This window comes from Maylandia zebra, linkage group LG11, assembly GCF_041146795.1.
Source record: "Maylandia zebra isolate NMK-2024a linkage group LG11, Mzebra_GT3a, whole genome shotgun sequence".
NCBI lineage: Eukaryota > Metazoa > Chordata > Actinopteri > Cichliformes > Cichlidae > Maylandia > Maylandia zebra.
This window is the reverse complement of record NC_135177.1, coordinates 36667396-36693675: the sequence shown is the minus strand read 5'-3', so window position 1 is coordinate 36693675 and position 26280 is coordinate 36667396. Positions and strand designations below refer to the sequence as shown.

At 43.7% G+C, this 26280-nt stretch overlaps 1 protein-coding gene across 1 annotated transcript; it reads left to right on the top strand.

The window, feature by feature from the left end:
• Window positions 1–910: 910 nt before the first annotated feature.
• Window positions 911–25629, top strand: thbs3a (thrombospondin 3a). Its single transcript, XM_004571094.5, has 23 exons — window positions 911–1382; window positions 5624–5830; window positions 10492–10745; window positions 11361–11463; window positions 11626–11652; window positions 11742–11824; window positions 13211–13262; window positions 13346–13494; window positions 13915–14052; window positions 14757–14831; window positions 15481–15633; window positions 16498–16608; window positions 16763–16870; window positions 16948–17107; window positions 17327–17445; window positions 17845–17897; window positions 19091–19272; window positions 19802–19980; window positions 20267–20315; window positions 20399–20595; window positions 20762–20934; window positions 22652–22791; window positions 24393–25629. Exons 1-23 carry the CDS (start codon window positions 1301–1303, stop codon window positions 24452–24454), a joined length of 2856 nt encoding a protein of 951 aa, XP_004571151.1. The 5' UTR covers window positions 911–1300; the 3' UTR covers window positions 24455–25629.
• The last annotated feature ends 651 nt before the right edge of the window (window positions 25630–26280 follow it).

Below are 26280 nucleotides of genomic sequence, written 5' to 3'. Positions count from 1 at the left end.
TTACTTGTTACTTGAAAAAGTAATCGGATTACAGTAATGCATTACTGCCCATCGCTGGAGATCACACACAGACTTTAGACTGAGGTCTCAGCCTGTAAAGACGATCCCCCAACCGCCCCTCCCTGAGCCTGGTTCTGCTGGAGGTTTCTTCCTGTTAAAAGGGAGTTTTTCCTTCCCACTGTCGCCAAAGTGCTTTCTCACAGGGGGTCATACGATTGTTGGGTTTTTCTCTGTGTGTACTATTGTAGGGTCTTTATGTTACAATATAAAGAACCTTAAGCTGACTTGTGATTTGGCGCTGTATAAATATAATTGAATTAAATTGCAAATCACTGCAGTATCAGGCTAATAAAATCCGTATGGACACTGAAGTACAAACACGTGGGACGTATCGCACAGCATGCCATGTGTGTTTTTTCAGCTAGTTCCATTAGCCATCCAAAAGGATTCAACAGAGGTCCACTTCCTGAACTTCCGGACGTTTTTCTTCTAATTCTTCTTGTAAATTATTTTCTGAACTCACACAAGGACCCTGCACCCGGGGGTGTCACAGTCTGGCCCTGGACCCTCAGCTGGCCCCCTGCAGGACTGAATGAGGGTCCCAGAACACAAAGGTGGTACGGACATCAGAGCTCCTGGGAGGCAGCTCCTGACCTCTGACACCTGACCTCTGACCTGCTGTGATGGATGGAGGAGTGATCTGTTTACTGCCCTCACAGCTGCAGCCATCAGGCACTAAACTGATTCTCGACCCCTTATTCGCTGTTATGTAATCTGATCCGAGCTGCTTCTCTGTTTGTTATCCAAAAAAGTGAAGTGCAGATGTTTCACTTCAAGAAAAGAAAACTTTAACCTATGAAAAAAAACTTCCTTTCTCTGTTTTTACTTTGTTGTTGTTTTTAAAGTTGAATTAATTTGATTTTCTTTTATTGTTATTGTTGCTCTCGGGTCGCGCGCACGACTTGAGCGCGCGCCAGCAGCAGTTTCCAGCTGTGCTCGTGAACCCGCCCGTCAGTTGCTCGGTTTGTCCTGCGGTGCTTCGGCTCCTCTCCTCACCGCTCACCGCTGCTGTTCGTCGGTGTGGATACAGCCTGCTCTCTCGGTCCTCTTGCTCCTTCCTCCTGGCTGAAACTGCCCCTGCTCCCCTCTCCGTCCTCCAGCTTCTCCGACCTTCTTTGGAGAGCTCCTCCGGTTCTCCTTCGGTTCCCCCAAGTCCAGCATCGCGTGGGACCTGCACGGGTTTCTGTACCTCCGGGATCTCCGGTTTAAAGTTTCCAGAGCCGGTTCTTTGAGGTCCAGCATGGGTTGGTGTGTCCCGGTTCTGCTGTCACTCATCGGCGCTCAGCTCGCTGCGGGAGTCCCGGACGGACCGGACGTCCAAGGTCAGAGAACCGAACCAACCTGCAGCTGATGCTGTAACTGAAACCGAGTAAAACGGGATGGGAAGTAGTTGTAATCCTCGAGTACTGCACTGAAGTACTGCTTTAGTACACTTCGTAGTGACACATTAACTATAGCTGCTGATTTTATTAACTCCGAGCACGTTACTAATATTGTTTCGACGCTACACGTTACCAGTTTTCATATTACAGTTTTAGCAAACTTAGCAAATACATTGAAAAACTGCTCTTTAATAAATGGTGTTTATTAATGTTAATACCAGGTTTGTGTTACTAATATTGCACGACCAGCTTTCAGGTTATGAGTTCATAGCAAACGGGTTTATTAATAACAAATAAATCATTACTGATACTGTTTTAGTGTTGGTCTTACGATTTTATGGAAAAAAGGTAAATGTGTTCTACATTTATATTAAATGTATTAATAAGCTTTTCATTATTACACCTTCTAACCAGGTGGTGTAAAATCTCCCTTTCTGTTCTTAAACCTATTAAAAACTAATCTATACTCATGAATTACTCAAATTAAAATGTTTTATTTCTTTAATAAAAGTTCTTGAGACTGTATCAGATATCAGTCGATCACCTGAAGTCAGAAATTTTAGTACCGGAGACAGAGTGAGATGGTCTAAAACATCCCGAGGACGTGTTCGGCTCAGGATGCTGTTTCTGTGAAACAAAGTGTGCTGCTGAGGAAGTTTGAACAGCAGGTGGAAGCTGACGAAGGTCTCACCTCAGGCCTCACGTCCATGATGGAGCGTTTAGTTATCTGAATAATAGTCTGATAATAACATCAGTGCCTGCTAAAGACTCCAGTCCTGCTGAGTGCGTTATTAGTCCATTATAGTAATAAATAGTGATGCAGCCAGCTGGCAAAGGGAGCCAGCTAGCACTAGCTGATAACTGAATGAGGTCGTTTCTAAGTCACTAACACTGAACCTTTAAAATGTGGAGTCCAAAACCAGTGGATGATGTCATGGCAGCCATGTCCATCTTCTACATACAGTCTGTGGTCTTAGAGATCCAGATTTTTAATCATACCTAACTTTCCAAAGTCCTTTTTGGAATAATACAGAAAACATTAAAGAACACAAAAGGTGTCCATATTGCACATGCTGTGTAATCCACAGTGACAGCAGCTGCTGCTCACCGATGAATGTTACATAAAACACAGCAGCTGCATATTGGGGTGAATTGTAATGATTTTATTTTTTTGTGAGGACAGATTCACTCAGACTAAAGAGAAACACAGACACAGACACAGACACCAAATAAAAACCGAGCAAGGAGTTCAGGACTGAGGTGCGGACCTCTGCTGACTCTGGGCTGAGAGACCATCTTCACAGTGGCCTAATAAAGAGGAACAGATGTTATAGATCAGCAGGATCACTGCTCCTATTTTTCAAGTGTTTAAAACAATCTGATGAGAAGAAAGCTTCCTCAGTGTGTCAGCGCTTTCACTGCTTTCTTCCACTTTGGGATTGTTTATAGTAACTTTCTGGGTTTCCAACAACATTTTTTTTAATCTTTTCAATTTTATCTTCTGGAAAACAGCTGCAAGAGATTTGGACTAAAAGCGAGGACTTGAAAGGGGTTCCCCGTCTGCTAAGGATTCATTTTCTGTGACGTAAGCCCAGTGCAGACAGAGATCATCTTTAAATCTTTCATTTTATTAACAAATACTTTATTACCATTAAAACATGGAAAACAGGGTTTTGGAGGCGAGGCAGAGATTCTGTTGCTTTTAAGAAACGACCAACAAACTATCAAAAAGAAACTGTACTCAGTCAAGTGATCTGAGAAAAGGTGTTTAACGTTTGCAGGAGTGACTTTATTTAGGACCAAGTGTTAAGTCTGCAGACTGAAAGGTGGGCGTGGCCACTGTGGGGTCGCCTGCTGGTTTCACGACTCTTCTGCGTTTTAAAGCCTCTGCACTGGGATCAGTTTTAGCGTCAGCTGTGTCTGCGTGATGCTCTGACCTGTTACTGTGTCTAACACTGAGCCACCTTTGTGAAACCAGTAAATTGAGCTTAAACTGGTTCCAGCCAGATGTTTATGGTCTGAGCCCCCTCCTGCGGGCTGCATGGAGCTGACTCCTCTTTCTGCGGAGGTTCAGGTGCTACACTAGTCTCCAGTTTGAAGATTGTTGGGGTTTGTTTTAAAACATCAGGAGTCATCTGTTGTTATTGGACTAAGACATCCTGGCTGGTGTGAGGGTGGAGGGGCGGCAGGATTATCAGCTGTCTGTGTTGTTCTTCCTCTGTGGTGTTTGTGTTCAGCAGATGGACTGATCAGAAACTTCCTGAGTCGAGCTCACCAACGTAGCTTAGTTTCACAATAAAAACCTGGAAGCTGCACGTTGAAGTTTGCTGCGTCGGTTCATGTATCAGCAGGTAAAGTGAGTCACTGCTTTCAGCATAGCCGACAGCACCTCGCACACTGCTCTGCTCTGTGTGCTGATTAGTGTCAATCAAGGCAAGCCGGCCCTTGCCCTGATTGATCTCTATCTCGCCTTCTGTCATCAGACCGTAGCTGCTTGGAAAGAGCCGTTCTGCTGAGCAGCTTCACTTTTGTGTTCCTGCATTGGTGGTCCCTAATCGGTTTCGTATGCAGCTCACTCAGGGTAGAGATTTCTTAGGTACTCCTGAACCACGCCTATTCTGTGTAAGGATACGGGTTAACTTTTGTATTTTTATTTGTCACGAAAGAGCATTCATGGAGCACAGGTTCCATTTATCTTAGATCAGGCGAGGTTTTTTCTTTGAGTCAAGTATTAAAGAACAATATTCTTGCATCCTTTGCGATGTTCAGACAATATTTTAGCTCCCAGAGGAATCTCATCTATTTGTCTCGGTGACATTAAACCGCAGCAGCCGCTCTGACTCATGTGATCCTCGCCCAGAATTTTCTGGTGTGTTTGAAATCACCACTGTTAAATCCACAGTGGGAGGAGCAACAATTAGAGACACCCAGTGAGAACAAGAGGGGAGATGTAAACCACCTTCATGCGTCTGTACAAATCCAGCTGAGGTGCAGAAATGCATCTGTTGTCTCGTTTTGCAGTCTGAGCAGTTGAGTGATTGCAGGAAGTTTCAGATGTTAAAAAGGAAGCTTTAACTCAGTATTGTTGTGACTTGGAGTCTAATTTAAACGTGCAAAGGTCACAAGAAAGTCAGATATTAGCTGTTAGATGCTCAGATCCTCATATGATTCTAATAAAAAAAATGAAGAAGAAACCAATAAAGATGGTCTTTAAGGAAAATGGGGGCGACGGTGGGTCTCCTACATCTTTCTAAATGATTTCCATTTATCCTTCAGTTATGTCTGCTTTATTCTGGAGAGCGTCCTGAGGGCAGGAGCTGATCCCAGCTGGCTGGAGAGAGAGGCGGCATGTACCTTGGACAGCTCAGCAGGCGATCACAGAGTTTATGATTTTTAGTGTTGAACTTTCAGCCTTAGCATCAATCATTTCGAGGCAGTATCTGTTTCTACGTCACCACAGAACGTCTTAAAATATGCTGCCAGGCTTTGGCATCGACCTGACGCCGCCCGGCACTTTTCCAGATGTTAAAAGTGTGCTGATTGTATGTAAAGGTTCTGAAACTGAGACCAAAACCTAACGCGTTTCATGTTGTCGACGATCAAAACAAAAGAGACTTGCCAAACATCTGCCCTGGTGTTGAATGTAATAAAAAGAAAAAAGTTCTTCTATTTGACGACTTTCTCAACAAATCGAAAACATCTGGAAATGAGCGAATTCCCTCATCGCTTTATTTCTTAGTTTTGATGCCTGTTATAACCAGATGTTTTTATTGTGTCATTCTTTACTTATGGTTGTTGTTGTTGGTTATCTTTTTATACAAGTTACATTTCTGTGACATGTGGATTAATTAGTAGTGACGAGAAAGTAAAACAGGATTCTTCTCTGCATCTTTGCTAAGATAATCAGTACAGAGATATCTCTGCGATCACACGGTGGGTCTTTGTCCACAGCTGTCACTACAACATGATTTCTAATTTCCAGTTTGGCCGTTGATTGGCTGTTTGGGGCAGTGGTTCGATTCCTGTGTGAGTCCTTTGAGTGTCAGATTTGTCTCACGGTGTCTCTGATGAAATCTGAACAGGAGTCAAAAACCAGTTCAGCTTTTTTCTCTTTGAGGTTTCTGAGCTAACGGACTCTCGTGTTAACGAAACACTTGTGTGCACTCTTTCCTGCTCCTCAGTGATCGACGTGTTGGGTCTGCAGGACTCGAAGCAGAGCGTTGCAGCGGTGGAGAAGCTGTCTGGTGGTCTGAGCGCACTCAGTGACATCTACGTGGTGTCCACGTTCAGGCTGCCGGCAAAGCTCGGAGGAGTTCTGCTGGGCATCTACAGCAAGCAGGACAACAGGAAGTACCTGGAGGTCGCCATCATGGGGAAGATCAACAAAGGTTGGTGGACGTGTAGCAGCTCACCCTCATCTGACTCCAGCTCTGATCCAAACACCATCCAAATCCTCTTTATTTTAAACTCTGCTGGAAATCTTAAACTTTCCACAGATCCCAAAAGTGTCAGGATGGATTTTGTTGAAATGAAACAGCAGAGCTGTAAAAGCTTTACATGAAAGCATGAAGGCTGCGGTTCGAATACTTCACTGAGAGGAAACACCTCACCAAGAGGGTCGACGTAGCAGGTTCAGGACAAGGAAAGAAAGGAAGGAAATGTGGCGTCTTTAGCTTAGCAGCTGGTCCACAGTGTTTCTGTGACATCTGACAGAAACGTTTTATTTTACCTTTGAACCCACGGGGCCCTGGAGAGTAACGCACCGTACTGTGGAGCAGTAAGGAGGTTCCACAGATCACTGAGGAATCCCGAGACTCTGTGGGGTTCTTCAGGAGGTGTGATGGTCACTGCAAAGGTTTTAGTTGTTGTTGAAGATGTTTCATTAAAATCATTCAGCTGATGATGATGATGGAGGAAGTAAAAACCGTTATGACAGGCTTGTTAGAGTTATTCACACCGTTTCCACCAATCATCCTGCACACTCCACTCACCAGAGAGACACTGAACAATCTGGGGACAAAAGCAGTCTTTAATATTCCACAGGTTAAACTACACTTTAATTTCCTGTGCTCCAGGGGTGGGGAACTCCAGGCCTCGGGGGCCGGTGTCCTGCAGGTTTTAGATGTGCCCTTGATCCAACACAGCTGATTTAAACGGCTAAATGACCTCCTCAACATGTCTTGAAGTCCTCCGGAGGCCTGGTAGTGAACTAATCATGTAATTCAGGTGTGTTGGCCCAGGGTGATATTAACTCATTCACTGCCATTGACGTTTATAGACGTCAATTTCGTTTTTCAATGGGAGGGGCCAGAATACAACCTCGGGCAGCTTGTCAGTGAATTTTATTTTTTCATATATTTGTAAATAAATTGTTTTGATAAAACATAACCTTTCTCAGTGTTATTTCTGTTTTATAGAAGTGAAAAACTATTTTATATGTTAGAGGTGTCACAAAGCAAGAAATATTAGTGTCAAAGGCACTTTTCTGCTTGAAATGTATTTTTCACAAAAAGCTCGTTTTCTCCCTTTTTTTGGTCAAAACAGGCATTTTTGGTGGAACCCACCTCTCTTCTACAGCTGATTACTAAAGAATGGAAAATGGTAGAAACAAGCTTTTTTTTTTTGGATGAAAGAAGAGAGTCTGTTCTTCATTTTGGTAGGTTCAGCGTTTATATGATCATAACACACAGTTTTCTGTGGCTCTTCAAAAATGAGTAAAAATGCTCAAAAACCCTGGCAGTGGGGAGTTACCTGATTTGAAAATGGCTGGCAGTGAATGAGTTAAAAGCTGCAGGACACCGGCTCTCGAGGCCTGGAGTTCCCCAGAGTCAGACTCTGACCTAAACAGCTCATCAGAAAGGGCACAGAGTTTTCCGTCACACTTGTTTGTTCATCTGTTTCTTCCACAGCATGTCTTTATCCTGTCTTCCTTCTCTCACCCCAACCAATCACAGCAGATGGCCCCGCCCCTCCCTGAGCCTGGTTCTGCTGGAGGTTTCTTCCTGTTAAAAGGGAGTTTTTCCTTCCCACTGTCGCCAAAGTGCTGCTCACAGGGGGTCATATGATTGTTGGGTTTTCCCTGTATGTTATTGTAGGGTCTACCTTACAATATAAAGCACCTTGAGGCGACTTTGTGATCTGGCACTGTGTGAATAAAATTGAATTGAATGTATTGGAATTTCTGGTTCTGCACAGGCCGCTCTCTCAGGTTTCAGTTTGTGACATCAGTCTCTTGCACGCCCTCTTGTCTTTGCTATAGATGAAAATGTATATAACTTCAGGACTACGTCACCATCTACGTCCACTCGAGGTGCAGCGTCTCCTTCTTACCTGTCATAAAGGTTGAACAGCAGAAATTTCTCACAGATTGTCCACTGACAGTTAGACATGGAGGAAAAATCTGTTGTCAAAAAATCAAATATGAACCTATTGATACATTCTGATGTAGTTTCCCCACAAGTGGCAAATAAAATACATCAGCTGGTCCAGGAGCACATGGGCTGTAAAGATGCAGACACTAAGATGTGACGTTTCCACTGAGTGACACATTTAACCTGCAGACTCCACGCATGTCTGCCACATCAAACACACAGCTGAGCCTGACAGACTGAAGATCTGTGGAAACTCTGAGTCCTGCAGAACTGAGACGGTGGCTGATTACAGAGCTGGTAATCACGCCGAGCTCAATGATGTTTAATGAAGCTGAAACTGAACACTGCGCTCTGATGGTTCAGCTCTGAATGACGTTCACGTGGCTCTGTGCTGGGCGGGTGCAGTCTGGTCTGATCAGCTGGTCTCCGCCGGGCCGGCACAGGAATCTGGTTCTGTTGTCGTTTTATAATCTTCTTCATCCTGATAATGACAGACTGCGAGTTCAGCCTGCAGCTGCTCTAACTACATGATTGCTGTAATCAGACTCCATGTTTCATAAACTACTCTGTGTTTGTGTTTTGGCTTAGGCCGACCTTTGACCTCGTGATTTAGCTGTCTCAAAATGCTTTAGTCTGAATATGATCCACACAAATTTTCCAGAGAGCCTCCTCGCCTTGAAAATAGGCCAATAATGGGACTATTTCCAGCAGCGGATGAATCTGCACTGGGTTCTCTGGTGACAGTAATTTATGTTGAACTGAGCGCAGCTCTGTGGGACAGAGAAATAAGATACAACTATAACTTTTATCTTTACGCCACCACAGTTATTTTATCCTGGTAGTTTTATTTTCTTGGTGCTTCTCATGTTTTTATTGGTCAGCAGAGCTCCTTCTTCCTGCTGCTGCGAGCTGCCAGCCATCCGCTCCTTCAGACTGTTTATTCTTTTTAATTTTTTCCGTTACGCTTCTTCCATTTTCTCATCCACGGAACCGTTGCCCTGATCGCCTACTTTCAAACAAAAGCATTTAGAAATTAGAGCATGGGCAGTTCCTGTCTTTATGAGTAAGCTGTGGATGATTTCCTCCTGTTGACCCTCATAAATAACTTTCTTATTTGTATCTTAGTAACACTTTCTGTGTAGAAGACAGATAGGAGTTAAAGACTGGATTAATATTTGCTCAGTACTGCAGTCTAATATCGATGAGTTCTATTTTTCTTTCATCAACATCTCTCAGGTTTGTTCTCATCTGCAGAGCTGTCCTCTATAACCTCCTGAGACCCGAACTCTCCCACAGCAGCATTTTTAATTTCTCTTTGATATTTGGGCTGATTGGGACCTGATGAATGTAAAAACAAAGAATTACCAGATTTTTACCTTATTAAGAGCCACATATGAGGATATTCATTTAAAATATTTGATAGAACAGTAGCAGGATAATGTTCTTGTAAGTGGATATCAGGCCCTTGTAGAACAAAATTGAGTTTTTTGGTCTAAATAACCCAAAATGTGATGTCCAGGAGGTTAAAGCCCATTTGTGTAACTATTTCTAAATCCCGTTAGAATTGCAGCCACATAAGCTAGCGCAATAATTAATTTTTTTGCATATGAAACCGGAGGAGCGTACTTAAGCAACACGCATTCAGCTTGTCTCAGGTCACAGTTTCCTTCCAGAAATGTCTTTTTTTAAAAACCGCATAAAAAGCGCTGGAAACAACAAAAACATTATAATCGAGAAACACGCTTTGCCGAGCCGATCAACGTTGGAATAAACGTCAGCGCAAGCTATCGCACGACCGCCCTCACTTGCCAAAATCGGAAGTGATGTCATTTTTGCGGGAAACATAGTTTTTCCCTGCGGGGCCTTTCGAAGGTTTGCTGGTGTTTGTGAGTCATGTTGGCCTGTCTGTGTCATTTTGTTGGAGGCTCAGGACTTAAACTGCACTGTTGTTGGAAATAGTTTATTTTGATGCTTTTTTTTGCAAAATGTTCACAAATTATTTATTTTCATTTTTCCTGCAGTTTATAAAAATTGGTGCATCTCAAAAATGTAAAGACACTCAAAATAAATTTCCAGTGTTTGGAAAATATTTCATGCAACTAAATATAAACCTAGTTTATTGCACTTTGTTTTGTAATTTATGTAGTTACTATGGACTTAATGCAAACATATTATTAACATCTGGGATATAATGGCTGTATTGACATATAGCAACTCAAAATGCTGCCACAAATGGCACTACAGCAGGTAATATATGAAAATAAAATCTGGCCGACTTGGTTCTCTGACATGTGACAGAAAATGCCGCTTAACACTAAACCTTCATGATACTTCTGTATCATTATTGTGTCTAATTATAGGTGTTGTTGCAATGACTTAATACTGCCACTGTTAGATCAAACTGCAAATTACAAGGTGGTCATCTATAATCTCTAACCAGCGGCTCTGCGTTATCTTAATATAAACCCTATAAAAACAGAGCTATGCTTTATATGTAAGTCTATAAAATACCTGATGCCGTGTTTGTGATCATGATGCATTTAAACCAAACGTCAAACTGTTCATTTTTTTCTCCTCTTCTTCTACTCCATCTATTTCTGCTCCAACTGCGACTTCTCTCTCCTCTCCTTTCTTTTACTATCTTTTGTTCTACCGTCCATGTTCTTCTGGTTCTTCAGTCCTGGTTCGTTACGTCAAAGCTGACGGGAAGGTCCACACCGTGAACATGCAGAACGCTAACCTGGCTGATGGACGGACTCATTCCATCATCCTGAGAGTCGGTGGCCTGCAGCGTAACAACATCAACATGGAGCTGTATGTTGACTGCCGACTGGCTGACTCCAGCCAGGGCCTGCCGCCGCTGGTTCCCCTGCCCAGAGAGGTGGAGATGGTGGAGATTAGACACGGGCAGAAGACTTACGCCCGACTCCAGGTTGGAGCAGCAGAAAATTAACGATCTGTTCAGTGATTAAGGAAATATTATGAGTGTTTTTGAAATAGAAGGATGTGTCAGGGGTAACTGCTGGTTGGACTAAACTGGATTTTTGAAGACACTGCTTCAGGCTGTGGAAATACAGATGAGACTTTTACTGTGAAGTAGAAGAACAGGGTTTAAATTACCTGACGAGCAGCCAGTTTGCTGAAAAAGCAGGAGGTAATTATTTGTGAAAGAGGGGGTGAAAAATGAGTCGCATAAACTCTGGATTAAAATCACTAAGTGGGGCAGGTAATATTAAAATCACTCCACCTCCCTCAGAGAAATAAATCCCATCTGAAAGGGCCTTTGTGCATGAGCCAGCACGGGGACGAGCACAGAGGAGAGTGAATAAAGCAGTGATGGGCAGCACCGCCAGTGGAACATTCGTCAGTGTCTGCACTTCACATGAGGAAAAAACCCAATTAAAGGGCGTGCTAATTACAGCCCTCTGCCAGTTTAACTGCGTCTGAGCTTCAACGTGAGAGTGAGGAACACATTTTGATAAATGAAGGGAACGGTTCCCTCACAGTTCTTGCTCTGTTCCACACTTTCTCTTCTTCTTTGTTTCAGGGGGCTTTGGTGTCCCTCATGATGGCTTTAGGGGGCAGCGTTGCTAAAGCTGGATCTCTGACTGACTGCCCGTTCCAAGGAGACTCGTCATCCTATAACTCAGGTCAGCTCACTGAGATCTCACTCAGTGTGGCTCTCTGCACTCAGACCTTCAGAGAGAGCTGGTTTCTCCTGCAGCTTTACACTCCAGCTGATCATTTTCTAACTGTAATCAATTATACCCTGTGTGACATTAATAAACAGTGATGAATTCTTTCTCTTCCAGTGAGCGGCGAGGTGAACTCCATCCTGGGTGAGATTTGCTTTTTTTTATGCAAATAATCAAAACCAATAATCACATTTGAGCTGATTTCTGATCACTGACTATACGTTTCCTGTCAGGTGACCACACCAAGGCTCTGATTGGCCAGCTCATTATCTTTAATCAGATCCTGGGAGAGCTGCGACAGGACATCAGAGAACAGGTGAGGCAGACAGACAGGTGAGAAAAAGTCTTCTGTTGGTAGACTTTCATGTTTCAGGGAGTACATCCATCCATCCGTCCGTCCATCTGTCCATCCATCCATCCATCTGTCCATCCATCCATCCATCCATCCATCTGTCCATCCATCCATCCATCCATCCATCTGTCCATCCATCCATCCAACCATCCGTCCATCCATCTGTCCATCCATCCATCCATCCATCTGTCCATCCGTCCATCCATCCATCCATCCATCCATCCATCCAACCATCCGTCCGTCCATCCATCCATCTGTCCGTCCATCCATCCATCCATCCATCCATCCATCCATCCATCCATCCATCCAACCATCTGTCCGTCCATCCATCCATCTGTCCGTCCATCCATCCATCCATCCATCCATCCATCCATCCATCCATCCATCCATCCATCCATCCATCCATCCATCTGTCCGTCCATCCACCCATCTGTCCGTCCATCCATCCATCCATCCATCCATCCATCCATCCATCCATCCAACCATCTGTCCGTCCATCCACCCATCTGTCCGTCCATCCATCCATCCATCCATCCATCCAACCATCTGTCCGTCCATCCACCCATCTGTCCGTCCATCCATCCATCCATCCATCCATCCATCCATCCAACCATCTGTCCGTCCATCCATCCATCTGTCCGTCCATCCATCCATCCATCCATCCATCCATCCATCCATCCATCCATCCAACCATCTGTCCGTCCATCCACCCATCCATCCATCCAACCATCTGTCCGTCCATCCATCCATCTGTCCGTCCATCCATCCATCCATCCATCCATCCATCCATCCATCCATCCATCCATCCATCCATCCGTCCGTCCGTCCGTCCGTCCGTCCGTCCATCCATCCATCCATCCATCCATCCATCCATCCATCCATCCAACCATCTGTCCGTCCATCCATCCATCCATCCATCCATCCAACCATCTGTCCGTCCATCCACCCATCCATCCATCCAACCATCTGTCAATCCATCCATCCATACAACCATCTGTCCGTCCATCCATCCATCTTTACATCCATGATCAACTAATTTATCCCATGCGCAGCCAGTACACAGTGGATTAAAACAATGTCAAATAACAAACTAAAAACTTGCAATACAACCAAATTTCCACTGTGTGACATATCCCTGATCTCAGTTTGCAGTCACTACCCAGAGCTCATAACCACAGGTGAGGGTTGGGACGTAGCTCAACCAGTAAACTGAGGACCTTTCTTTTATGCTCAGCTCTCAGTTCACCAAGAGTGAGATGTATAAATTTAAATACACACAAATACAGTGAGGTAAAGGGAGAGAAGTGGCATAACCTGAAAAGCTTATTGGTGTGTTGTCATGGTCCGCAGGTGAAGGAGATGTCTCTGATCAGGAACACCATCCTGGAGTGTCAGGTTTGCGGTGAGATGGCGGTGCTCTTTGTCCTCCTCGTAGTTTGAGTTTGAAATGCGAGGAAGCTCTGACTCTCAGCGTCTCTGTCGCAGGTTTCCATGAGCCTCGTTCCCGCTGCTTTCCTAACCCTTGTCACAAAGGCGTGTCCTGCATGGAGAGTCTGCACTACCCTGGATACACCTGTGGTCCCTGTCCACCTGGAACCACTGGCAATGGGACACACTGCAGGGACATTGATGAGGTAACAATGCAACTACACTTCAACAGACAACAATGCCAGTACTGCACATTGGGGGTGTGCTCGGCCTATTTCCAGCTCTGTGTTTTTATTCTCAGACCGTACTGTTTTAACTCCTCCTTCTTTGAATCAAATCTTTTCTGATTGGCTGCCCTTCACAAACAGCAGGCAGATGACCATATTAGGGATATCCTCACTTACTGACATCATACAGATGTAGGAGTAGAAAAAATGAATCCTTGGCTTTTGGCTTTCGCATAAACTGACCTCATTATTTGAACATTGATCACTGGAATAGTACATACATAATACGGAAAAGAAGGAAAAGAAGAAGCTGTCACTTTAGAATAAGCACAACTACACACGGTATATGTTTGTAAAGCCAGATGTGTGTTTCAGTAACACCCGTCTTCTCTGTCTTAGTGCGATGTGCAGCCATGTTTCTCTCCCCAAGCCTGTGTGAACACAGCTGGGGGGTTCAGCTGTCAGCCATGTCCTCCAGGCCTGTGGGGGGCGCCACTGTCAGGAACTGGACTGGACTACGCTAAGACGCACAAACAGGTCAGGCAATAGACTGCACTTACTTTTAATTTTCCACTGGCACTCAGTTTAACTCTTTTTTTTTTAACTTCAACTCTGGATTTATTTCTCTGTCCCGGGGTCTCTCTCTCTCTCTTACACACACACACACACACACACACACACACACACACACACACACACACACACACAAAGGTGTGCTTGTTTTCTCTCTTTCACTGTACCTTTATGGGTGGATACAGTTTTGTGTCAGCATGTCTGCTGTATCCAGACTTCACACTGTTTTACAGCCCGAGCGCTGGATGTGTTTATAAAAGGAAAATGCAGCTGGAAACAATTAAAAATAACTTTTGGAGAAAAGAATAAACGGAAACAATAGAAAAAAATAGAAAGTTTGAGTACATATGGCAAAATTCACTGTAAATGACCACTGTGTGCGTACTCATATCTATCTATCTATCTATCTATATATATATATATATATATATATATATATATATATATATATATATAGAGAGAGAGAGAGAGAGAGAGCATTTTTGTAGTTTTTTAAACTTGTTTTTAACAAGTACATCAGGTGTCCCTGTAAATGAGCCCCGACAGTGAGCAGCACTCTGGCCGTGCTTCACATAAGTGGAAAAACAGTTCGACCTGTGCTTTTCCTGCACGATGAGCCAACGTGTCTGCAGAGAAAAGTGTTCTGAAAACCTGAATCTGTTTCTCAGGACTGTGTGGACATTGATGAATGTGTTGATCTACCTGACGCCTGCGTGCCAAACTCTGTGTGCGTCAACACTGTGGTGAGTTCACATCTCTGTTCTCTTCACACAGATAAAAATTCCTGTGATGTCTTTGCCGAGAACATAAATTTACTTGCACGTTGTTCTCTTCAGCCCCTTTTCCATTAGTACCTATTCGGATGGACTTGCCACAGTTTTCCATAGTCATAGTACCTGGTACCAGCTAATAAATTAGTACCTGCTCAACCGGAGTTCCAAGTGATCTGAGCAGGTACTAAAAGGTGACATCATCAGACTGTGTGCAATTGGCTGCTTAGTGGCGTCACTCGATGAGTCATGAGAGCGTCTCGTTCAGGAAAATCAAAACTGCCATTTTTGAAACCCGACAACGAGAGAAGCAGCTACAGAAACAATGCCGTGTTCCCGATTTTGACGAAAAGCCGCAGACCGAGCAGCAGGTATATTGTTAACTGGATGTTGCATACTAATTTTGTCACGGGATGCTCTGCCATGTTGCTATGACGATGACCACACACATCAGGTGGTACTCGATTGTAATGGAAAACCAGTCGATCCGAGTCGAGCAGTGGCAAGCCGTGGCGACTCGATCCGAGTAGCTACTACTGGAAAAGGGGCTTTAGCTGAGAAACAGCGCCCTCTGGTGGAGATCCAGCTGTAACTGCTACGTTATATTTCTCTCTCTCCTCAGGGCTCGTACAAATGTGGAGGCTGTAAACCTGGTTTTCTCGGTAACCAAACATCAGGATGCTTCCCTAGGAAGTCCTGTGCTGCACTGACCTTTAACCCCTGTGACATCAACGCCCACTGTGCCATGGAGAGGAACGGAGAGGTTGCCTGCAGGGTGAGGACATCAGACCTGATTGTTTCGAGTTTATGTAACTGTCATGTAACGATCCATGTTTCCACACAAATTACCTTTATGAACATGATGTTCCTCAGAGGAGCAATGACACCAAACCTAAAAAACTTCCAAACAGTCGACTACATCTGCATTGTTTACTACTAACTGTCATCACGCTTCACAGCTCACTGAGCTCAGCTCAATGTAAACTAATCCACACCGCCCTCTAGTGGCATTTTGGAGTAGTGCTTTATGAAAAGTGACCAGAAAAAATGAAAACCAACACATATATACGTGACGTTTCTTTGGGTTTAGTGTTTTTAATTTGGTCAAACTTGTTCAATGGTGGATCTTTTTTTGATACTGTGTTTTAATACCGCTTCGTCTTAAATATTCCTCTGTCAATACGACATAGATTACAAAATTATGGATATAACGAGTTAAAACAAACCCACTCATGATTAGGGTTGAAAATAAAAACTAATGAAAAATGCAGAAGCGTTAATTAACCTTTTTGATTTAGTTAAACAGAAAGAAAAGCTTCGGTTTTATGATAGCACCGATAAGGTCGTATTGCCTCAAGTCTGTCCTGAGCTGTCACAAAGTTCTCAACATTTAGAGCATATAATCATCCTCCTGGTGCACACATTGTCAGTAAATGAGGCGGTGGTTCATCTGAAGTTGGAAAAGGTCAGACAAACCATTAACAGCTAATAAAGTACGGTGGACGTCCACCGTAATGTTGTCTTTACAATAAGAAGTTTTACGCCTTTGTACTTAGTTTTTCAGATATATTTGCAGTTTCATGTAAACAGACCAGAGAATCACCTGGATGATCCTGTTTTGTCACGTATGTGTTTCCAGTGTAATGTGGGCTGGGCCGGCAACGGGAACACGTGCGGTATGGACACGGACATTGACGGGTATCCCGACCGCTCTCTGCCCTGCATGGACAACGACAAACACTGCAAACAGGTCAGACATATGACACTATCACTGTATCGTGTCACATGCGATCAGCTGTTGTTGACTGATAATAGGTCATTTGATTAATTTAGTAATTAAACTCTAAAAAGTAATTTGGACTGTGATGTATGTGTGTGTGTTACCTGCTGTCTTTGTCCACCAGGACAACTGTGTGTTCACACCAAACTCTGGCCAAGAGGACGCCGATAACGACGGGATCGGAGACCAGTGTGATGAGGACGCTGACGGGGACGGCATCAAAAACGTGGAGGTTAGAGACCGCGAATGCGTCTGTCAGTGGCTGTCGTGGCTGTGATGTGGTCATGTGACATGTCCTCTGGCCTTCAGGATAACTGTCGTTTGGTTCCTAACAAAGACCAGCAGAACTCGGACAGCGACTCATTCGGAGATGCCTGTGATAACTGTCCCAACGTCCCCAACAGCGACCAGAAAGACACAGACAACAACGGACAGGGAGACGCCTGCGACCAGGATATCGACGGAGACGGTTAGAAACCGCCATCAGACCTCGCAGGAGACACGTGACTCTATATTGCCCTCTAGAGACAAAGAACAGGAACTACAAGAGCTGTGAAGCAAATTAAGCTCTAGAAGTTTGTCTTTAAGGCTGTTTATTTACAAAAACATGCAAACTGGTGAAGCCACAGTGCTGCATGAATGCCATTTATAACCATTAAACAAGACTGGTGAATGGCTTTGTGTCCAGGTATTCCCAACGTTCTGGATAACTGTCCAAAGGTACCGAACCCGATGCAGACAGACAGAGACAGAGATGGAGTCGGAGACGCCTGCGACAGCTGTCCTGAGCTCAGCAACCCAATGCAGGTACAAACACTCAGGCCCTGTGGCACGCTACGTTTTATTGGACATAAATAATCACACATGGAATTTAAATTTGTTTTAATAAAAATCGCAAACAAAAAACACTAAATGTTAATGCTGAGAAATGTTTTGAAAAGTATTTGCGTATTGCATCTTTGTTGTTGTTGTGACTTTTTTAGTTGTGAGAAAGTCAAAAGAATTAAAAGGTCACACCAACAACTCACAACTGAGGCGGCTGATGAATAACAGCTCGATGTAAAAACAGCATTTCTGTGCGTTTCAGCAGTAAACAGAGACAGTGTAACACGGTGTGCACAAATAACTCAGTAACAACTGTTTTGTGTTTGTAACTAGCAATAGCAGAAAGGTCAGAGGTTACAGTCTGTCTTCTTTCTTCTTCAGACTGATGTAGACAACGACCTGGTCGGAGACGTTTGCGACACCAACCTGGACACGTATGTTTGGAAAACACGCACACACGCACACACACACACACACACACACACGCACACACGCACACACACACACACACACACACACACACACACACATACACACACGCACACACGCACACACACACACACACACACACACACACACACAAAACCCCCTTCAGCTATCTTAGTGAGGACCTTCATTGACATAATGGTTTCCCTAGCCCCTTACCTTAACCCTAACCATTAAAAATGAATGCCTAACCCTTACTCTAAACCTAACCATAACCTAATTGTAACCCTGACACTAAAACCTCATTTTGAGCCTCAAAAACACCTTCAAACTTGTGAGGACCGGTGAGTGTGTCCTCACAAGTATAGTAGAATGCAGATTTCAGTCCTCACAAAGATAGCTAGACAGGAACACACACACACACAGATCTATTTTAGTTTTCTATTTTTTGATGCCATAAAACATTTAAAAATGCAATGAAAATTAAAAAATGATGTAAACTTGTTTTCTAGTTGCAGTTGAGTTTTCATGGGATCCATTCAATGTTATTTTATTTATTCAGCGCCAAATCACAACAACAGTCGCCTCAAGGCGCTTTATATTGTACAGTAGACCGTACAATAATACATACAGAGAAAAACCCAACAATCATATGACCCCCTATGAGCAGCACTTTGGTGACAGTGGGAAGGAAAAACTCCCTTTTAACAGGAAGAAACCTCCGACAGAACCAGGCTCAGGGAGGGGCGGGGCCATCTGCTCAGGGAGGGGGCTTTATATTGTAAGGTAAATGAAATTGGGAATAAATGGGATTACTTTGGATCTAAATTACACTGTAGATTAAAAAATGAAAATGTCTTTGTTTGAAGTGATTTCATTTTTATTTTCAATTAGTTTCAATTCCTGTCAAACAGGCTGTTTCTGATAAATGTAAGTATGTTTTATTAACATACATTTAAGGGTAGGAATACAGTATATCAGTCTTATGTCTTATGACAGCCTCGAGCTACAAGCCAGCTGTGTCACTAAAATTGGCCACACCTCTAATTAGAAGAAAATATTGAAGTCTATGGAGACTGACTCACTTTCATAGCCAGGCTTTAGTGGGCACACAGTTCCATGTTTAAAAATGGACAGTAATTCTAAAAACAGAAACCTGCTCATTAAAGGCGAAACACGGTCGCTTATTTAACATCTGTAGGGACGGCGACGGTCACCAGGACAGCAGAGACAACTGTCCAGACATCCCCAACAGCTCCCAGCTGGACTCCGATAACGACGGCCTGGGAGATGACTGCGACCACGACGATGACAACGACGGCATCCTCGATGACTACGACAACTGCAGACTGATCGTTAACCCCAATCAGAAAGACTCAGATGGTAACAATCATATAAAAGCCCACAAAGGCTAAACAACCAGAACCTGCTGCTGTGTACCATCCATTTATTCTTTTTTAAAGAGCAGAAAATATGATAGAAAATTAGACTCGGGTTAGTTACAATTAACCTCTTGAAGTTTACATTTTCTGTGTGATTATTACTTTTATATTCTTACTGAATAGTTTATTATAAAATGTATACTTTTAGTTTCCAAGGATTTTAACATCCTGGTTACATATCGGTGTAGTAATGTCTGCATTCAGATGTGGCCCAAGTTCCCTGATGCGTTTACCACAAGTCTTTTGTTGGAGCTACATTCATGTTGTTTTGTTGTATTTGCCATCAAAGTGTTTCTAATGTTGGTATTACCCTCAGTGAATTTTGAATGTACAGGTCAACAGTAGCAAAGCTGTGAACTGTGTTTTTCTGGCAGTAAATAGAACTGTGTCGTCTGCACAGAGAAGTAACTTTATTCATAGAAATCCTGCGAAGGTCTAGATTTAAACCGCTCCATCGTGTCCGTCTGCAGTGAACGGTATCGGAGATGTCTGTGAGAACGACTTTGATAACGACGCTGTGATGGATTTGTTCGATGTGTGCCCGGAGAGTGCCGAGGTCACTCTGACAGACTTCAGAGCCTATCAGACTGTCATCCTGGACCCGGAGGGTGACGCACAGATTGACCCCAACTGGGTGGTGCTGAATCAGGTAACTTTGGTAGTCTTATGTGAATATGGCTGGTTATCAAGTACAACTGTTTCTCCACCTGTTCTTTACTAGAAAATGTGTATAATCGCTTGTCCATTGGTGTTAAACAGTCGGTAAAAGCATTAACAAGAAGATGTAACTGATACTAACGTTTCTTTCTGGTGGACTGGAAGCACAACAAGGGTGCCTATTTTGCTCATTTCCAGCACCAGCTGGACTCTACTACCATATTTGTCTCAGGCTATAAACAATAACTGCCTGTGTGATCTCGATGCTCTTTCATCAGGGTATGGAGATTGTCCAGACGATGAACAGCGATCCTGGTTTAGCCGTAGGTACGAGTTCCACTTTAAAGTGGAGAATTCACAGCTGTCCTCTGGTCCTCGAGCAGATCATCACCTCCTCCGTTTGTCTGCAGGCTACACGGCATTTAATGGCGTTGACTTCGAGGGAACGTTCCACGTCAACACGGTTACGGACGACGACTACGCTGGCTTCATCTTTGGCTACCAGGATTCATCCAGCTTCTATGTGGTGATGTGGAAACAGACAGAGCAGGCTTACTGGCAATCCATACCTTTCAGAGCCATGGCCCAGCCCGCACTGCAGCTCAAGGTTTCTACTCTCTTCTACTGTCCTTTAATGCACATTTAATCAGCAGAAACCAGTATTGCATCATGTGTTGGCAGGTTGTAATGCCTGCTGGTCATTCTTGAAGAGTTCAGTTGTCTCATTCAGGACGTTGCACCCCCTGAACTTTCTCCCTGTGTTCATCCTGCAGGCGGTAAAGTCTCGGACCGGACCAGGTGAGTTCCTGAGGAATGCCTTGTGGCACACGGGAGATACATCTGGAGAGGTGAAGCTGCTCTGGAAGGACCCGCGAAACACCGGCTGGATGGACAAAACGTCCTACCGCTGGCAGCTCAGCCACCGACCGCAGGTGGGATACATCAGGTGAGAGCACAGGCAGACCCTCAGGGAGGTCTGACTAAAGTATCTTAAATACTGCAGTGTGACAGTATCCTGTACTACACTCTTATTTGGATGTACTCCATAGCACATGCAGAGTGCAGGACTGGAACTTGAGTACTATGTAGTACTCTCGCTCTGTGGTTTTAACTCTGTTTTTTAGTGTAGTACTAAAGCCTGCAGTATATATTCTGCTGTAGTAAAGATATGAATAATCTGTAGAACAAATACTGCAGTAGCCTCGATATACTCTGTTGTACTCACACCTTGCAGCTTTGTTAAAAGATCTTCACTTGTGCAGATACTACAGTAGTCTGTAACAGTGAGTACTCATGTTGTAGCACAAATTTATTATATATACTAAGTGCAGATACTGCAGTACTCTGTAACAGTGAGTACTCATGTTGTAGCACAAATTTATTATATATACTAAGTGCAGATACTGCAGTACTCTGTAGTACTCCCTCAGCCTGCAGCTGTGTCCCTCACGCTCATCTATTTTCTGTCTCTTTCTTTCTTTTCTCTTTACTGCATTCTTCACCCTCTGAAACTTCTTTGTGGCTTCGGGGCCCCCCGGTACTCCATTGTACTCGTCTCCATGACGACCAAAGCCCTGGCAAGAATCCACCTCCGAGACCATTGATATGCAGATCATACGGAGAGACGGCGACACACTGAAAAACTTTATCCCGTAAAATATCTACTGTACCCACTCGAAGTGCTAAATCAGTCGTTGATAAGACCTCGAGTCACGTTACCGAAAAGTGAGCCTGACGCAGATCGACTCAAAGTTACACTCTTCCTCCGTGCTGTTTTATTTCTGTAATACATTTGTATATATTAGATTGATTGATATTAAATGTTACAGTGTCGCAACGCTCACTGAAGGATAAATGATCGGATTCTGGTTCTTCCAGTGAGTGTCACGATTCTCAAAACGTTTACGTTTTTGGAAATGGCAGCAGATTAAAAAAAGGTCTGGATTCACATTCTTCAGCCGGTCAGGAGGAGAAAGAGAAAAGCAAAGAAATAAAGGCAGCGAGGCAGGAGGAGGAGGAGGTTTTCAGAAAGTCTCTTCAGAGAGTCGTTAAAGAGAGAGAGTCCCAGGTTGTTCGCACTCTGTCTTTGCATTTTTCAGCTCAGTACTTCAGAGCTGCTGCTGAGACTTTCTGTGCAGTTTGGACATGTGACTGAAAATAAAGAGTGCAGAAATGAAGGTTTTACCTCCAATCTGTTTGCATCGTTTCATTAAAACTTAGTACGTCTGATGATTTGTCCAAATGTGGCACAAATATTCAGAAAATGAGAAAAAAACCGTTTACTTATTTATTACAGACATTATGTGAAAATTAGGTTTTCATCCTACTTCATACACTCTATCCACGTAATTCCCAGTCCGATCTATTATTTATCCCAAGCAATGTTTGGTTTCTAACAGGCTTGTATTTCAAGCTTGGGTTCGGGTTCTGCGGGAGCGTTCCAGAGTTCATGTTTATCTTTAGGAAACTTCTGTCTCCAAACATCACAGCAGTTATCTTCTGGAGTGTTTGCATTTTCATCTCTGAAGCTGCTGGATTTACAATCCTTACCGATCATTTACCCGAGAATCATTTATTTGCTCGCCTGATGCCTGATGCTAGTATTCATCCATAGGAATGATTGGCTTCTAACCTGGAGCATCGCCGTGTTCCTGTGGTTTTAGGGTAAAGCTGTTTGAAGGGACACGCGTGGTGGCAGACTCTGGCGTTGTGGTCGACACCACCATGAGAGGAGGACGGCTCGGTGTCTTCTGCTTCTCCCAGGAAAACATCATCTGGTCCAACCTGCGCTACAGATGCAATGGTAGGACCGCCGACCCTGCTTGGCATTATTTTGTCGTTTTATTTGTTTCTGGGGAGTCCTGGAATATTTTGATAAGCCTTTTACGGTGCTAATATGTCACTGCCGTGTTGAAGTGGACGATTGTGTTACCAGTGACACCGATTCACCTTCAGACTTTTCAGTTTTTCCCGAACATACAAGAAGTTCTTAAAACAAGCCCATAAAATCCCAAAACCTTGCCTGATTTAAATACCACTGATCCAAGATCATCTTCTCGCATGGCTGGATGACTTCCTGGAAGCTCGTTCTGACCACAAACATGCAAACACCAGCTTCTGTCCTGAAGGGATCCTAGCGTTGTTTCAAGGATCATCACGACTGATGAGAGCTGGATCTGCAGCTGCCACCAAGCAGTTTTCAGCTCAAGAGTCCACAGTTCCCAAGTACAGAGGCACCTTGTCAGGAACCTGGTGAGGACTGACCCAAGAGTTTGATGATTCATGGAGTTGTGAAAATCTGTGAAATGTGAACACTTTTTATTTCCCTGCTGTTACACCAACTTAGTCTTTGCTCACCACTTGGAGCTGTTGTCCCATTTGGCTCGTTGTGACTTCATCCACAAAGTGAACACTTGTTAAAGGATCACTGTTTTGACGCACAGGTCCAGCGCATATCACAGTTACACCAGTACAAGTGCAGTGCACCTCTGTACTGGCCCAGAGGAAGGAAGATGATCTTGAATGGGAGATTGGCTAATCTGTAGTGAGGCAGGGTTTTTACTTTTGGCCGTAAAAGGCTGATGAACGTTGTCGTCTCCCTGCTGATGTCTACTGAAAATCTCAGTCACCTCGACCTCAAGGTTGGGGGCCAGGTTTTCTGAAAAGCTTGTAAATGTGATAATTGAGGAGGAACCAGTATTTTGGAATTTTAGAAGCTTTTTTGAACTTTTAAAAATATTATTAATCTAAACAATCCTCCTGCTATCATTTTTACCCCTCGGCCGTAAAAGGCTGACTGAATACTGTCAGCACTCCTTGGATCTACAGAAAGGGTGCACATCCTAGTTGGTAAATACGATAACTAGAGAACGAGTCAATGTAGGATTTTCAAATTGTTACCATGCATCTACTAGTCCAGAGGTCAAGTTTTCTGAAAGGTTTGTGAACACACTGATAACTCCATAAAGATGTCTTTAAGATTTTCAAATTGATGCCATAGTTTCATCTACAAGCAGGCTGAGGGGCAACACTGGCTCAGGAGATCCACGCTGACCCGCTCTAACCAGAACCTGACCATGTGCAGTCCAGTTCTGCTCCGCTGAGCTCAGAGTCTGCAGAGCCCCCTGCAGTCCAAGATGGTGGAGCTGGTGTTTGTTCCTGAAATGAAATACTCAGAGGAAAGGCCCAAAATTATGCACAATTAGAAGCTCACATGCATTAATATTTAATAACCCATCGTCCTTCCTATTCATTTTACCTCTCATGTCTGCAGAACTAAAAAAAATCCCAATGAGATCAGGGCTTAAAGACTTGTGTCCACTTTTCAGTCGGTATCTGCAGGAAGTACAACCTGCTGACTCTGACAACTGATGAACTTTCTGCTCATTTCCTTCTTTATTCCAGACACGGTGCCTGAAGACTTCCAGACTCATCGTAAACAAGTTCTGATGCACATTCAGGTCTGAGAGCTGCAGAGGGACTGTTAACACAACCCCACACACACCATTAAAACGAGTACACACACAGCTTCTCTGAACCCACTTTAACTGTAGTCTGAACGCCAGCTGAGAAAGTCCAGTCTGAATGAGTGTGTTTATGTGTGTGTCACGAATGAAGCGAAGGAGAGAAAGCAACCAAAGAGCGAACAGTCTGGGGGAAGCACCTGAACGCATCATCGGGGTCCTTCTACGTGACGTTTGAGTGTCTCGGTTTTTTAATATAAACATGGAAACATACGACAGAAACTAAAGAGAAGAAGAATAGGTCCACGTTAACATTTAGTGTATGATAGTAATGATATGTACCTTTTTTTAACTGTAGGAGAAGCTGCGCATCTCAGTCTGTCTCATTAATAACCGGAGCGAAATGGAGAACGAGTTCGAACCAAAATGTGTCAGTATGCACGTCACGTACACGTGACATCACTAAACCTTTGGAGGGTTTATCTTGAATTTCTTTGGAAGCCAAAGTCACAACTGCCGCTAAAATCACATTAGCGCCCTCACGGTGGTTCTAGGACTTTTCCATCTGCAGCTGAAGCTAAGTAAGAGTGAAGAACAGCAGCTTCACTCCGTGAATATTCCTGTTTCATTTTTCTCGTGAGCCTGCATCCTCGATCATCTCCTGTCCAGTTTGCTGTGAAGCTCTAGCGAACGAAATAATCCAGATTTGCTTCTTTTATATCTGAACAGCGATGCAGCGTGAAAGCTTGTTGCTTCATCTCGATGACATGTCGGCGCGCTCGTCGTGTTCCCCCAGACTCTCCTCTCTCTGCTTGTTACTGATCTGGGTTTATTTCACGTTCATGTTCATCACCGATGTTTAAATCAGACAAAGACGTATAAATCAGCATCCTGACAGCCAGAAACACACACACAGACTTCATTTCCAAAACAGTGTGCGTCCTCTTAAACAAAGAAGAAGGAACAAAGATTTCTGAATTCTTTTTGGACCTTTTTAAAAAAATCAGATTGTGTCAGTTTAACTGAGCAGCAAACACAAACCTCTCGTGCTGAGACCTGATAAGCTAACGTTACAGAGAAGTCTGATTCAAACAAAAAGTGAAATGTATGTTTTGTGTTTCTTCAAATGTAATGTAATATGTTTGTTGAAATAAACCCAACCATGACTTTTCCTACAATCCTGGTTTCACGTTTCATGATTTCTTAGCAGAGGCGCTCAGACTGATGCACCTGCTGCTGCACGTTTTGCATCTTTGCATCTGCCTGCAGCGCTGCCCTGCGCACAGAGATCAGCGCATGCACATGCGTTTGCACATGAAGCAAATCGCTCCTTAAACTATTCAGCTGTCACAATTATCAACCACACAGACGATTCAAAAGGCTACTTCTGTTTGAAATGACCAATTCGTTTTTATTTAGAGACAAAGATATTATCACACACGTGTTATGGTTGACAGATGATGACAAAAAAAAGTAAATAATTCAATCACACGTACGAGCTAACTGAAGCACTGACGAGCAGCTTTCTTCTTGCTGTCAGTGTTTCTGCATTGGAGGACGCGTAAGAAGCCACGAGCAGAAAGCAGCTGTTCATAGGCTGCGTTCACACTGCAGGTCTTGATGCTCAATTCAGATTTTTTGATCAAATCCGATTTTTTTGTCTGCTCGTTCACACTACAAATAAAATGCGACAGCAAACGCGCTCTAGTGTGAACGCTCAAAGCGGCCGCATGCGCAAAAGAAGACGTCACACACAACGCGCTCTGTTTAGACCCAGAACAAACAGTATGTTTGACTGATGGCCTTAATATAAAGACTTCGGACTTCAC